The sequence below is a fragment of the Ceratotherium simum genome, chromosome 10, assembly GCF_057802395.1.
Source record: "Ceratotherium simum simum isolate JZ-2026a chromosome 10, ASM5780239v1, whole genome shotgun sequence".
NCBI lineage: Eukaryota > Metazoa > Chordata > Mammalia > Perissodactyla > Rhinocerotidae > Ceratotherium > Ceratotherium simum.
In genome coordinates, this window is record NC_141909.1 from 31,345,651 (window position 1) to 31,361,075 (window position 15,425).

Here is a 15,425-nt window from a genome sequence, read left to right on the forward strand (position 1 = left end):
TTCTTGATGAAAAAACTTAGCTTAAGAGAGGTTAAATGTCTTTAAAATAAGACCATGTCTAGTATAATCAGTTTAGAGCCATTTAGATATATCCTGATATCTGACTTAGCCAAGAAACCTATTAAAATATCCTATTTCAAGGAAACTTTGATATGATAAAATTGCTACTCTATATAAGAATTTCAATAGTTCTTTAGGAGTTGAGGAAATATGATTTAATTATTAAACTATTTAACCTTAGTAATAAAGACTAACCTAATAATTTATAAACTATACTAAAATTTTCAAAGTTAAAATGCTGTGGTTCTCACATTTCTCTCTTTCATAGAGTTACACTTTATATCACTGCCTACATCAGTTGTAAAATCTTCTGCTGGTTTAAAATGCATCACAACAATGAGATTTTTTAAAATGTGATTGCATTCAAATATGTATTCTTGAATTCACATACTTCAAAGAATATCCTCACTTCCTAATAAATATTTTAGAATAATTTTTCAGGGACAAAAATGTCCATATTTAACTCAGGCCTCCCTAGTTCTAAATTTTTTATTTGTAGGAAAACTTGAACATAAAATTTGTATCTTTTGAAACTAATATGAATAAAAGGGAAAAAGCATTAACTCCTTATGCCTACAAATTACTGAATCTTCCAAGGCTCTAAAAATATAGTTGTTTAAAGCAAGAGGTCAAGATATCTAGGGGATACAATATGTATTTTTGTTTAAAAGAATTTCAATTGCCATGTTGAATTTTTCTGTTCAGTTTGGACTATTAAATATTAAAATATATTTCATTTTAAAGTGCAACATGGTCATATTTGTCAAGAATGTAGAATCCTGTGGTCCCTAAAAAGTGGAACTTACTAAAGAGTGAAGCATTTCTTCATTCTTCAAGCTTGAGCACTTTTTTTCCTTCCAAATTGTTCTCAGCTACCAAGCTTGTTTTAAAATGCTCTCAGCTACCAATTTGGTTTTTAAATGCTCTAATACATTGCTGTACAAATCCGGGAAACAAACTCAGACCCGACTTGACCACAGCATTTTCAGCAGTCTTGATGTTCCTGATAATACACATGCTTCCTGTGTTTGTAATCTTGTTGCTTTAGTACAATATTAACCTTTTAAATGAAACTAACAACACCAATCATTGCTCTCTTATATACACTTTATGGTTTCTGCTGTTATTTACTACATCAGTGCTGATGGCTTCCTTTAAAAAAACAAACAAAAAACATACCCTTAAAGACATTGAGTATAAAAAAATGTAAATCTGTTAAGAGTTCAAAAAAATTGTAATCCCAAATTTACAAATTCAAGTGGAAAGAGCATTAAAATCTGTGCTAATACGAATGAAAGATGAAGCCATAATCTTACATGATCATAGACAAGAGAGATATAAGCGTGATATCAACCACAAAGAGTAAAAAATACTACTTCGCATATGTTTCACTAATAAAATGGGCAAAATCAGGATTTGTCTTAGTTCAATGTTATTCTTTGAGGGCGATTGTGTCCCGAACTCCTGTCTAGCCAGTTCTGACATCCAACCCGCCCAGTGCTCTCTCCAGTCTCCCCTACTCCTCTAGCCCTCCCTCCTAACACAAATGCACACACACGCCCAGCCTGGCCAGAAGATAAAGCTAAGATGGCAGCGCGGAAAGTAAAGGAGCCGTGCTCAGTGGGGCTGGAAAAACAAAAGCAAAGCCCTCTATATTTTTTCATTCTGCACGTTTCCTTGAATAACAAGCCCCACCCGATCCCACCCCAACACCTGAGCAGCAGAAGGCATTCAAGAGTACCGCGCGCAGGATTGGAGGGAGGGGACGCTTGCTTGGCATACTGCGAGAAACACACCTCTCCCGTCCGCAGCGACGGTTCAGGTGACCCAGTCGCAAGAATTTAGCGACTTGCCTTGGGGACCCTCCCCTTCACGTCCCCTTGACAGTGGAATTAAGGGTGACTCCAAACGTCCTTTCCTTCCCGGCACGCGCCCCATTCCCCGCCACCCCAGGGGAGCCTTCCAAGGTGCCCTGCTGCCACGGCAGTAGCTGTAGCAGTTGCAGCGACCCAGGAGCGCACAGTGTGGAGGCAGGAAGAGGAGGAGGAGGAGGAGGAGGAGAAAAAACGCTGCACTGGCTATCAGCTTAAAGTAGAGCAGCCGCTGCCGCTGCCGTAGAAGGAAACGCTGCCAAACGCAACAGAAACGCCACCCTCGGATACCTGAGCATGTGTGCGACTCTGCGCACGCCTAGTTGCGCAGCTCAATGACAACGGGTTTCTTAGGAAATTATCCAGTTACCGGGTTTTGTGTATACCCAGAAGGCTCATGACGGAGCCTGTTCCGGACTGAAGGGTTTGGTCAAGACTGAAGAGAAATTAAGGAAGGGGTGGGAGGAACTCGGAGACCAGTGCAGCCGCTTAGGTCAGTCTCCACTAGAAACTCTAAACGGGCAATGACTGCACATGCCACCACCTAAGCCTGAGCTGGAAATATTTCTCTGTGCAGGCAACACTCATTCATTCATTCAACCACTATCTATTTCCTTCCCGCTTAGGGCTGGAGCCTTTGCTAGGAGCTGGGAATGTAAGGGGGGAACAGACATAGATACCATTGCAGTCCGTATGGTAAAAGTCTATATGTTTTGTTTTGTATGTTACCATTTGTGAAAAGCCATGTGCCAAGGTGGACATTCTAGATGCTAAGTCTTCCCACAATCTCATGCAGTGTTATTTTGACCATTATTCAGAGGATGAAAGATATACAAGTAGCAGAGTCGGGATCCAAATCCTCATCTGACAGAGACTTCTGGCTACCCCGCTGGCTCTTGAAAAGTAATGAGCCCTTGCAGCTGTGCATGTTCAGGCCTTGAACCCTGCCAGCCTTTAGCTGCCTCGGTACCTGTGTCTTGGCTCTCATCCCAGGGTTGGGGATTGGGGGGAGTTCCACCCTGAGGTTTGTAACTGTGCTGAAGCATCAGGACAGGAATTTAGCCTAACAAATACTTATTGGATACTTAACTATGTGCAAGGTTCTAGACCACGGGCTGAGGAAGACACAAAGATAAGCTCTGAAGGAGCTTCTATGATAGTTGAGTAAACGAGACAACTATAAAACCTGTTTAACAGGGCTTCTCACAGTACTAAAATACTGTGATTCCCTATGCCTGTCATTTGTCCCTGTGTTTTCATTATTCCACTTCCAGCTATCTTTTTAAAATCAAAATGACACCCATTTATCATTTAAAGCCCCAGATAAAACGTACTTCTTCAGCACTCCCTCCCCCCAAAAGCTAGAATTAATTTACTTCCCCACTCCTTGTTGGTACTTCTCAAAATACGAGGCACAGACTTAAAAGCTAGTAAGTAGACAAAGGATATAGTACCGGGATGATAGGACTTGGAAATGATTTTGTCAGGAGTATAAATTAGGTAAACTTCAAACTGAGATCCAAAGGGTAAAACTTAGGAATCAGGGTGCATTGTTGCATACATTTCTAGAGCATTTACTTGGAAGGGGTTAGTAGAATGGCTTGGAACGGGGGACTTAGCAACTGTTACATTTTTATAGATAACAATGATAAGATCTTTGGTAGATATGACATTTTCAGATGTTATACAGTCACAATTACAGTTTCAAGTCATATTCAAGATTTCTCTTTAGTAATGTAAGTTTGGGCAGAAAAAGATAAGCCATTAAGTGACCACTGTCAAGAGATAAGAGTGCTCTCTTAGGGTGAGTGTGAAGTCAACCAAAAAGTATTATTGCATTAAGATTTATCTCTGATGTAAAGGAACAAGAATTTAGGAATGACCCTGGCTTGTGAATACTCGCATATCTGTGAATTCTACTTTCACAGAAAAAAAGAATGCACTAGCTTCTACCTATTTTTTGTAAGTAAAAGCTATTTTAAACAGACTTAAATCCTAATGACAAAAAAATCCAAAATAAGATCGTCAAAGGGACATCTAATACGGCTGGCCTTCTCTGCCTTGAATTCTCAATTAACCAGCACTATTCACAGTGAATCTTCATGTTGGCGGCACACACTTGGGGAAAAGGTAGCAGGAGTGCGTAACACTCATCCTCTGGCGGTGGGCACCTTCCTGCTTTCTTTCAGGTCCTAGTTCTCCTACCTGGAAGGCAGCTCATTACCTGAAGCCATTGGCTTGTAGCTGACAGCTACAAGGAGTAAGCACTTTCCTTACTCTTCCTCAAGCTGCTAGTAAAACCCGGAGAAGTGGATTTATTTCAGATTCCGCAAGACTCAACCTCCCCACACCCAAAGCCCTGAGGCGGAGGGAGTGGTGGCGGAGAGGGGGGTGGGAGGGGGAAGGGGCTGGAGTTACTGAGCATGTGCGAGGAGTGGCGCATGCTCAGTGCGGCCGGCAGCTTCCCATTGCGGGTAGCCTCGGCGGTGGCAGCGGTGGCGGCGGCGGCACCGCCTCCTCCTCACACTCCCGGGGTGGCGGGGTTAGATGAGCGGCCCCAGTAGCGGCGAAGGCGGCGCGGGGGGGAGGAGGAGAAGAAGGCGGAGGAGGAGGAGGTCGCTGTCTTTGTAGTCTCCCTGCTGCAGGAGCGAGAGGCCGCCGCCGGAGCGGTCGTCGTTGGAAAAGGGCTGTGTGTGCGCGCGCGTGTCTGCCTGCCCGGCCCGCGGGGACGAGGCGGCGGCGGCAGCGGCGGCGATGATGATGTGCGCAGCGACTGCCTCTCCCGCCGCCGCCTCTTCGGGGCCCGGCGGGGACGGATTCTTCCCAGCCGCCACCTTCTCTTCCTCCCCGGCGCCGGGGGCGCTGTTCATGCCGGTTCCCGAGGGCTCCGTGGCTGCCGCGGGGCTGGGGCTGCCGGCCGCGGACTCCCGGGGTCACTACCAGCTGCTGCTGTCAGGCCGGGCCTTGGCCGACCGCTACCGGAGGATTTACACAGCTGCGCTCAGTGACAGGGACCAGGGGGGCAGCAGCGCTGGACACCCGGCCTCCAGGTGCGTCTCCGGGTGCCCTTCCTTGCGCCACATGCCGCATGTGTGCCCGTGTGCGCGTGTGTGTGTGTCTACGTACGTATTTACTGAGCTGTCTTTCAGCCAGCGCTTGACGCTGGATGGTAGAAGCACTTACTGAGATAGAAGGGTGCGGTGGCGGCAGTTTCTGCTCCAAGAGTGTGTGTGACTGTCTTTGTGGGAGGTTAGTGAGGGTGGGAGGGTAGCGTGTGATGCTGGAAAAGGTGATGGTGCGGGTCGGTGATGACACGTGTGTGCGTATTGTTGAGGAAGGAGGAGGGATGGGTAGAGGGTAATACACGAAGAGAATTTGCAGGAGAGGTGAGGGAATTGGCGTTTCCAGTGTCTCTGCCGCAATGGTATTTGCACGTATTTCTCACCGCCCCCCCCCCCCCCCCGCGCCCCATGACATTCCATCCTCCCCTTTCCACCTCCCTTAAAAATCTGCCTTTCACTAAGGGGAGCAGTGGTGTAGGTTAAGGATAGTGTCATATATATATATATATAGATAGATATATATATATATTAATATATTATATATAGGATGAGTTTTATATAATCAGCCTGTGGGTATTAAGGCGTGAGTTTCAATTTAAGAGATTTATGCAAAAAAGATTCAGATGGGGATTTATGTGGATGTGAAAGGTGTCTGATACAGATTTTTAGAGCTATGCTTTGACAACTGGACCTTTGGTCTTCTAGAGATGTGGTTGCAGCTGCTCTTGTGTTCTGATGTCCCATCGGCCATTTCCCTTCATCTTCTGTTCTATTTCCTCTGTCACTTACAGGCTTTAGAGTGGAGGGGGTTCTGTGGGGAAAAGGGGAAAGCTGAAGAACTTCAAAATGTGACAGCTGGTATAGTGTTCAGCTGCCACCAACTAGAAAATTTGAGTAGGTCCTAGACCTCTTCCTAGGCTAGCTGCACCTTCAGCTTCCTTGATGTAGATGTTAAATCACTTTCATTTTCTTTTTCTTAAAACGTGGGTCTTTTTGCTAAGCGCTCTCCTGTTGTTTTCTTTTCCATGCCCTTACATGCCACATACCCTGAAGGATGGTGACTGACTTGTTTCACCAGTTTGGTTTTGACAGTGCTAATTGGGAGTTGGCTTCATCTTTTTTCTCACCTGCAGTACATGGGGAAAGCATAGTAGGATTTTGTAGAATAAGTTACAGTGTACTGTATTCATTGAATGGGCAGTTTGTTAGGTAATAACCAGATGTCATTTTCTCCTGTTATGAAAGGGGCTAGGTAAGTCGGGTATTTGTAGTTGACCGGTATGTATTGTGGGTCTTATCCATTGCAGAGCGTTGTAAAGATGGGGCTTTGTTCACTCTTCTGAGTAAACCAGTCTTCTCGTGTCTATAATTGTTTACAGGATTGGGTACATGAGTAATTTTATCATAAGGATATAAATGTGTATAACTACCTTTTGCTATCTAAACTGAAGGCCACAATGGCACAAGTCTGTTTCTTGCTAATGTTTTTGAAAATAGCACAAAACCTCATTAGACAGTTTGCTCTGATAATTAGGTATAATTTTGACCTGGGAGTCTCTAAATTATGGCACTGTAGGTACATCTTTACAAACCCCTCTCAAAGAACTGGAATTTATTTTGTATGTTGTTTCCATACTTATGCAATAATTTGTGACTGGTATGTTCCTATTTTAACTTTCTATTACTATGCTTGTGTAATAATACAATTTCTCTGTATCCAGAACTATATTAACAGTTTTGTTTTTTTTTTTTTTTGTGAGGAGATCAGCCCTGTGCTAACATCCGCCAATCCTCCTCTGTTTTTGCTGAGGAAGACGACCCTGGGCTAACATCCATGCCCATCTTCCTCCACTTTATATGGGATGCCGCCACAGCATGGCTTGCCAAAGCAGTGCGTCGGTGCGCGCCCGGGATCCGAACCAGCGAACCCCGGGCCACCGCAGTGGAGCGCGCGCACCTAACCGCTTGCGCCACCGGGCCGGCCCCTATATTAACAGTTTTAAACAAAACTAATATAGATTAGCCACATATATAAAATTTGTGAGTGATCTTTAGTCTTTGGTCTATGTTTGTATAAGCTGTCAATTAAAATTTATGAGAATTAGTTCAAGTATTTCAAGAAGTACTCATGGAAACCAGCCTTAAGTTGTATAATATTGCCTTCTAGTGCTTGTTCAGAACATTGTTGTTTATTATAGTTCACATTATTTTTTTCTAAGTCGTAGCCTGCAACTATTCTCTATTGATGATTTGCTTAAGAATTCAATCACATTTCTCATTAAATATGATGGGGAAGGTGGAGCTGGGATTTAGGTTCTGAATGCATGATACAATTATTTGTATAGGGGCACTAGTTGAGTTAGAAGAGAGGAAGAGATCTTTCAGAGACAGAGAATGGGGCAAGAATAGAGGATGAGGCTGTAGTGAGCATCAAATTTAAGGTTTGAGAGAAAGGAGACAGTGAAGGAAACTGAAAAAAAGAGATAAAAAAATTAAGAAGAGAACCATGAGACAATACCACCTCTGGTCCTAAGAAAATAGAGTGAAAGTCCTCAGCAGTGGGAAATGCTGAAGAAAGTGAGAGCAGTTTCCAGGTCACTGATGACTTTTGAGGAAGTGGTCATAGTAGAGAGATGTGGTGAGGAGTCAGTGGGAGATGTTGGGGAGATGCATGGTTGAGGGAAGAATATTCGAGTATGGGAGGGCGGGTGGGAAACAATTCAGTAGGTGGAGAAGGAGAAATTAAAGAAGTGAGAGAGGGGATAATTGATGGGGAGAGGTCCAAGGGAGATCTCAGGGACAGGTTTAAGATATAGGTGGAGAGGTTAGCCTTTGAAACAAGTTAGGGGGTAGTCTTCCTTTAGTATAGAAGGGGAGGAGGTAAGTATTTATAAATGTAAAGACTAGGAGCTTATTGAGGGTAAGAACTATATCCTGTTTATTTTGGTAATCCCAGTGTCTAGCACAATTTTTGGCATCCATTCTGTAAATATCAAGTGCCTGCTGTGTGCCAGGCACTGCTTTAGGTGCTGAAGATGTAGCAGTGAGCAAGATAGACAAGGGCTCTATTCTCTTTGAACCTTCCACTCTTGTGGGGAGAAATAAACTAGATAATTTCGGGTAGTGTTAACTATGAAGGAAGTAAAACCAATTTCATGTGATAGACAGTTTATAGGGGGAGCTATTTTGGGTAGGGTGGTCAGCACAGGTCTCTTTGGGAGTTGACATTTAAGTTGAATCGAAGTGATGGGAAGGCAGATCTAGAGGAAGAGTGTTTTAGGAAATTTTAAAGGCTCTGAGGCAGCAACAGCCTTGTTGTGTTCAAGGAACAAAAACAAGGGGAGTGAGTTATCAGTCAGGGTTGAATGAATTAATTGATGTGGATTAGGTGTACAGTAGAGAAGTTGAGGGATGCAAGCCTAATGGAGTCAGTGACTTGGATGGCATTCTAGTGAAGTGGTTAAGAGCTTGGACTCTGAAGCTAGACTGGTTTTAAAGATTTTATTTATTTATTTTTTTATTTATTTTTTCCCCCCCAAAGCCCCAGTAGATAGTTGTGTGTCATAGCTGCACATCCTTCTAGTTGCTGTATGTGGGACGCGGCCTCAGCATGGCCGGAGAAGCAGCGCGCCGGTGGGAGCCCGGGATCCGAACTCGGGTCGCCAGCAGTGGAGCGCACTCACTTAACCACCAAGCCACGGGGCCGGCCCTAGACTGGTTTTAAATCCTGGCCCTGCCACTTTTTAGCTATGTGACCTTGGGTACATTATCTTTGCCTCAGTTTTGTTTTTAATTTTTTTAAATTGAGATATAATTGGCACATAACGTTATATTAGTTTCAGGTGTACAACATAATAATTCTATTTTTGTGTGTGTGTGTGTGTGTGTGTGAGGAAGATCAGCCCTGAGCTAACATCTGCCAATCCTCCTCTTTTTGCTGAGGAAGATTGGCCCTGGGCTAACATCCATGCCCATCTTCCTCCGCTTTATATGGGATGCTGCCACAGCATGGCTTGCCAAGCAGTGTGTCTGTGCGCGCCCGGGATCCGAACTGGTGAATCCCGGGCTGCCGCAGCGGAGCACGTGCACTTAACCGCTTGCGCCACCCGGCCGGCCCCTAATAATTCTATTTTTGCATATGTTGCAAAACGATCACCGCAATAAGTCTAGTTAATTTCCATCACCACACATAGTTACAATTTTTCTTCTTAAGATGAGTACTTTTAAGATTTACTCTTTCAACGACTTTCAAATATATAATATGGTATTATTATTATTATTTTTTTTGATGAGGAAGATTGGCCCTGAGCTAACATCTGTTGCCAATTGTCCTCTTTTTTCTTGAGGAAGATTGTCCTTGAGCTAACATCTGTGCCAATCTTCCTCTATTTTGTATGTGGAACACAGCCACAGCATGGCTTAATGAGCAGCGTCTAGTTCTGTGCCTGGGATCTGAACCAGTGAACCCCAGGACACTGAAGCAGAGCGTGCAAACTTAACTACTATGCCACTGGGCTAGCCCCATACAATACAGTATTATTAACTATAGTCACCATGCTGTATGTTATATATCCCCATGACTTATTTATTTTATAACTGGAAGTTTGTACCTTTTGACCACCTTCACTCATTTTGCCACCCTCCTCCCCTGCCTTTGGCAACCACCAATCTGTTCTCTGAATCTATGAGTTTGGTTTTTGTTTTTGTTTGTTTTAGATTTCACATGTAAGTCAGATCATATGGTATTTGTCTTTCTCTGACTTATTTCACTTAGCATAATGCCCTCAAGATCTATCCATAGTGTCATAAATGCAAGATTTCCTCCTTTTTTATGGCTGAACAATATTCCATTGTATATATGTATCACATTTTCTTTATCCATTCATCCATCAGTGGACGCTTAGATTGCTTCCATGTCTTGGATACTATCAATAATGCTGCGGTGAACATGGCAGTGCAGATATCTTTTTGAGTTAGTGTTTTCATTTTTTTCAGATAAATACCCAGAAGTGGAATTGCTGGATCATATGGTAGTTCTTTTTTAAATTTTTTGAGGAACCTCCATACTGTTTTCCAAAGTGGCTGCACCAATTTACATTCCCACCAACAGTGCACAAGGGTTCCCTTTTCTCCACATCCTCACCAACACTTATTTCTTGTCTTTTGCCTAATAATAACCATTCTAACATGTGTGAGGTGATATCTCTTTGGGGTTTTGATATGCATTTCCCTGATGATTAGTGATGTTGAGCACCTTTTCATATACCTGTTGGCCATCTCAATGTCTTGTTTGGCAAAATGTTTATTCAGATCCTCTTTCCATTTTTTAATTGGATTGTTTGCTTTTTTGCTGTTGAGTTGTATGAGTTCTTTATATATTTTGGATAGCGACCCCTTATCAGATGTATGATTTGTACATATTTTCTCCCACTTGGTAGGTTGCCTTTTCATTTTGTTGATGGTTTCCTTTGCTGTGCAGAAGCTTTTTAGTTTGATGTAGTCCCACTTGTTTATTTTTGGTTTTGTTTGTACCTCAGTTTTCTTATATGTAGAATGTGGATAATAATAATGAGGATTGTTTTGTAGATTAAGTGAATCCATATACGTAAAGTGCTTGGTACATTAAATGCTGTTAAATATTAGTTATTGATTTCTCCTGGGAGTGAGAGGGCAGATGGAGTTTGGAGACTTAAAGAGAAGGCAAGGATCATGTCTTCCTCTTTTATTTTATTATTCAGCAATTTTATTATTACTCTTATTCTTTTATTATTCAAGACCGTCTCAGTAACTGTATTGAACGTGGGAATAACCTTCATTTATTCAGTGACTGAATAAGTATGTTTTTTTGTGTGTGGAAGATCAGCCCTAAGCTAACATCTGATGCCAATCCTCCTCTTTTTGCTGAGGAAGATGGGCAGAGGGCTGACATCTGTGCCCATCTTCCTCTACTTTATATGGGACGCCACCACAGCATGGCTTGACAAGTCCACGCCCAGGATCCGAACCTGCGAACCCTGGGCCACCAAAGCAGAGTGTGTGAAGCTAACCGCTGCGCCACCAGGCTGGCCCCTAAATCTGTTTTTGTATGAACGAACCAATCAAAATGGGAACATTCCCTTGGGGAAGGGAATTGGACAGGAAGTGAATAAAGGAATGTTTGATCAGTTGTGAGTGTGAATGGCAGTGCAGCATTGTACTTGGGAAGACCACAGCACAGTGGCTAAGTCTGTTCTGGAGGCGGATTGCCTTAGTTCCAGTCCCAGTTCTGCCTTTTTCTGTCTGTCTTAAGTTGGGTGAGTTAATGAGCATTTCTTTGTTTCTTTGCTTGTAACCTTATAGGGTTATTGAAAGGACATTGTGCCTGTATATGGTAAGTCTCATTAAATGTTAGCCACTCTTGGTGATGGTGGTATTATTGTTATTACTATTAAAATCACATATTTAAAATTCCAATCAGTATGATACTGTAAGTTTTTCCACTCAAAAGAGAAATGGAAAAGACTGCTAGTTGAGTTGATTCAAGGTTGGAGTGTGACCGGAGGTCAAAGAAAAAAAGAAAGTGAAGGTTTTTGGTGACAATGATTGACTATATGGTAGAAAGGAAGGTGATGCCCGGAGGGAACTGATAGACTAGTAGATACAGAGGAGTCAGGGTATCTGGGTTGAAGTGGTAGAAGAATAAGGGTAGTGGAAACAATGGAGGAGATTGTGGTTAAAATGGAGAATTGCTTTTCTTCTTGAAGCTAAACCCATTTTGTTCCTCCAGCTGCTTTATCTCTTTCTTTTTAGAAATGGTATTTGAGCGCATCCCTCAGATCCATGAGATATCAGTTGTAAGAGATTAAGTAGTCAATCTAACAAAAGTTTAGGGATCACTACTTGATGCTAACCATTGGCCCTATAAAGATTTATAAGACAGTTTCTACACTTTAGTTTATTGTCTGGATGAAGGTGAAAGATACAAAGGCAGGTACTAATAAAAGTGTTAAATGAAATGACTAAGAAAGCATAGCCTATTATGACAAAGGGATGGCATTCTGGGCTGGCGCAAAAGCATGAGCAAGAGGTGAGAAAGCACAGTTTGTGTGTAGGTAATGGTAGAATTTCCTTAGAGCTAGAATGTAGGTGTTAGGAGGGAGAGTAGTGGGAATTCATCTGGAAATGGAGGCTTTGGTCACAGGGTAGGGCAGCTTGAACAGCAAGGTAAGAATTAGATTTTATTCAGTGGACACTGATGGTTTTGAGCTATGAAGAGACATTACTGTAGGAGTGTTTTAGGAAGTGATGTGGGATTGAATCAGTGAATCAGTGTATCTATATTTGTGGATGGGTAGTAATTTGCTTCATATAGCTGTTACATCTATGCAATGCTATATAAACACATGTTAAGGCAAAGACTGCCCTGTTGGCATATTGGTAGGTAAAAATATGAAATGAGTTAGTCTCCTAGCTCAAGATAAGAGAAAATCTTGCCTTTGGGCTTAAAAAGAAAATAAAAATGTTAATTTCAAAATTCTTTTGCATTTTAAGATATTTGTTTAAAAAATCAACAGACTAGTCAGAGTAGTCTGATATTTTTATTCAAAAACAAATTAAATGTTCAGGTTTTTTGGGGGAGGGACCACGTTAATTGAAGTTTAATTTACTTATGTATAATAAAATTCACCCTTTTTAAATGTTCATTTGAAGTCTTAGAACCATCACCACAACCAAGCATAGAACATTTCTATCACTCTGAAAAGTTTCTTCAGTTAATTCCCTCCTCCTACCCCTAGCCCCTGGACACCACAGATCATTTTTTTGTCACTAATATTTTACCTTCTCTAGAATGTCTTATAAGTCTAGCTCCGTAAGGGCAGGACCCCAGATATTGTTAATCTCTCTGTCTTCTGTCCCCATATTTCCTGTAAATGGAAGTTAGGCTTTAAAGCTTCATTAGATTTTGATTAAACATTTTTTAGCAAGAGTATTTCGTAAGAGTATTTCGTATATAGTGCTGAGTACTGCATATCGCATCCCATCCAGAGGTTTTCAGGTTGTCTTACTGTTTAGTAATGCTCAGTCTAATACTTGGGTAAGATGGTACCCATCAGATCTTCTCTGTAAGTGTATGCTTTTTTCATTTGCAATAAGCAGGTAATCATGGGTAAATAATTTGGCATACTGTGAATATCTTTTACCTAATGGTTTTAGCATCCTTTGATAATCCTTGTCTGAGTCAGTAATTTCATTTGGGGTTTCAAAATGATGATTTTTATAATTTTGTTATCTCTTCTGTATTTATTCGTTGGTGCCCTCTTGCAAAGAAGAGTTTTTGCTCATCAACTGGTGATGAACTGTAGTTCCTCCTACGAAAGCAGGGTAAATGCTTAATTCTCTCCCTACATTAGCAAAATTGGTGTAATAGTCCAGTAGTGATGTGGCGGGTACTGTGGTTCACCACCCAGATCTCTCTGTTCAGGTATAAGTTCCCCTAGCTGCTGGAAATATTGGCATCTGAAACTGATTGCAGCTGAGTCCTTCTCCAGGCATTGCCCTGAGCCAACAGAGCTGCTTCCCTCAAAGTCATGCCTGTTCTTTAGGGTCAGCCTGCATCCAGTGCCTGTTCTATGTGGGGATATAAATGCCTGGCCCTTTTGCCCCAGGGCAGGACAACTTTGAAGATCCATTCCAGCTCCAGAGCTCCCATGGGGTTGGCTGAGGCCTTCCTGTGACAGTGCTGCAGTTCAGCTTCTTCCTTTGTTCAGTCTTACTTCCTTCACTCTCCCATAGTTAGTGATTTGTAGGGCAATCCGCAATAAACTTCTGGTTCGGATCTCTGTTTCAGAGTCTGTTTCCTGGGGAACCTTATGCAAGACAATTGTGGTGCCAGGAGTGGTCTGAGGAAGTAGACTTTAAAATGGGATTAAGGAGGGGCCCGCCGTCATATAGTGGTTAAGTTCAGCATGCTCCGCTTCGGTGGCCCAAATTCGTGGGTTCGGATCCTCGGCGATCCCAGTCGCAGACCTACACCACTCGTCGGCCACGATGTGGCAGTGACCCACATATAAAGTGGAGGAAGATTGGCACAGGTGTTAGCTCAGGGCTTATCTTCCTCAAGCAGAAAAAGAGGAAGATTGGCAACAGATGTTATTAGCTCAGGGCTAATCTTCCTCAGCAAAAAAAATAAATAAAATGGGATTAAGGAGCTAGATTATCTGCTGGCTGGCTGGCAGTGAGAACTCCACTACTGGCTGTAGATGGAGCACTGATACAGATAACCTTTGGCATGCACTGTAGCTGTGCAACTGTTGAAACTTTCACTGGTGGTGAATTGGAATGGGATTTCTGTAGAAGGGAATGCACTGGTGGGTACCATATCTTAGGCTTTTGAGCGGTTGAGAGAAGTTATTAATTATAAGGACAGTGTAATCAGATGGTTGTTGGTGAGTGGCATTGATACATTGGAGAAAGACAATGACATACTGAAGGTATTTGGGGGCAGAATGAGAAAGCGCTTTCCTTAGCATCATGTAAAGAAACTCATCTTCTGCAGTAAGAGGAAAGGAAAAGCCAGGGATTAGGCCCAAGATTTAATTTTAAGGGTAGTGGAGCTCCAGGATGGGTTGAGTTCTCAGCAAGTCAGCTATGCCAGGGTCTCTGCGTTGGTTAGAAATAAATGGGACCCTGACTCTTGGGGTGGGACATCTGAGTTGATGCACTTGAAAACCTTGAAACCCCCAAGTCCCCCAAGCCGTCTGGGCCTGCAGAAGTGGCCTTCTTCTCCTGGCTAGAGGGTAGTTGCTTGAAGACTATGCTGCTGCCCCTATTACCTCATCTACTCTCCTCTCCCCTACTGGCTGTCACCAAGCCAATAACTAGAATTACAAAACCTACTGGGAGGTGCTGGGCCTGCTGAGGGAGAAAAGGGACTGCATGTGCATGCATGCCCCCCCCACCAGTGATTCCTAAACTGTGCACCAAGGCACCCCAAAGCACCATAACAGACACACAGAAATTTCCATGGAATATTTTGGAATTTCAAAGGAAACACAGCAACGTCTGTTACAAACTACTAGCTTGAGGTGGTTCACGGTTCTGACATTAGATCATGCTACATTCCTCTTGATGATGTCATATCTTTTTGAAGTTGGATTTTTGGTAGTTGCTGTGGTATTAATCAAGCACTGCACAAAAATCAGTGTGGAACAGGAAAGGAGGACAGTGTGTTCAATCTGATTCCAAGTTTGAGAAGTTGTGCAGTGCCTAGCAGGTGCACATATCCTATTATTAAATAATTGTGGTTATTTAAGAATGAAATAAAAATATTTTTTCTTTCAATTTATGTATATTATTTTTTCAAGTGGCTACTAAGTTATTAGGGCATAAATTCTTATTAATTGTTTGAATCTACTTAATAAACACTACTGTTAGGTAGTTCTTTTGGCCTACA

General features: G+C 42.5%; 1 protein-coding gene across 13 annotated transcripts in view; it reads left to right on the forward strand.

Annotated features, from left to right (window-relative positions):
• Window positions 1–4,415: 4,415 nt before the first annotated feature.
• Window positions 4,416–15,425, forward strand: part of MYCBP2 (MYC binding protein 2) — a 256,295-nt gene continuing 245,285 nt past the window's right edge. For all 13 annotated transcript variants that reach the window (XM_087435962.1, XM_087435968.1, XM_087435963.1 and 10 more), the window contains exon 1: window positions 4,416–4,981. In XM_087435962.1, coding sequence (XP_087292088.1) covers window positions 4,686–4,981 — 296 coding nt within the window. In that variant the 5' untranslated portion in view covers window positions 4,416–4,685. The remainder of the gene's footprint in view (window positions 4,982–15,425) is intronic.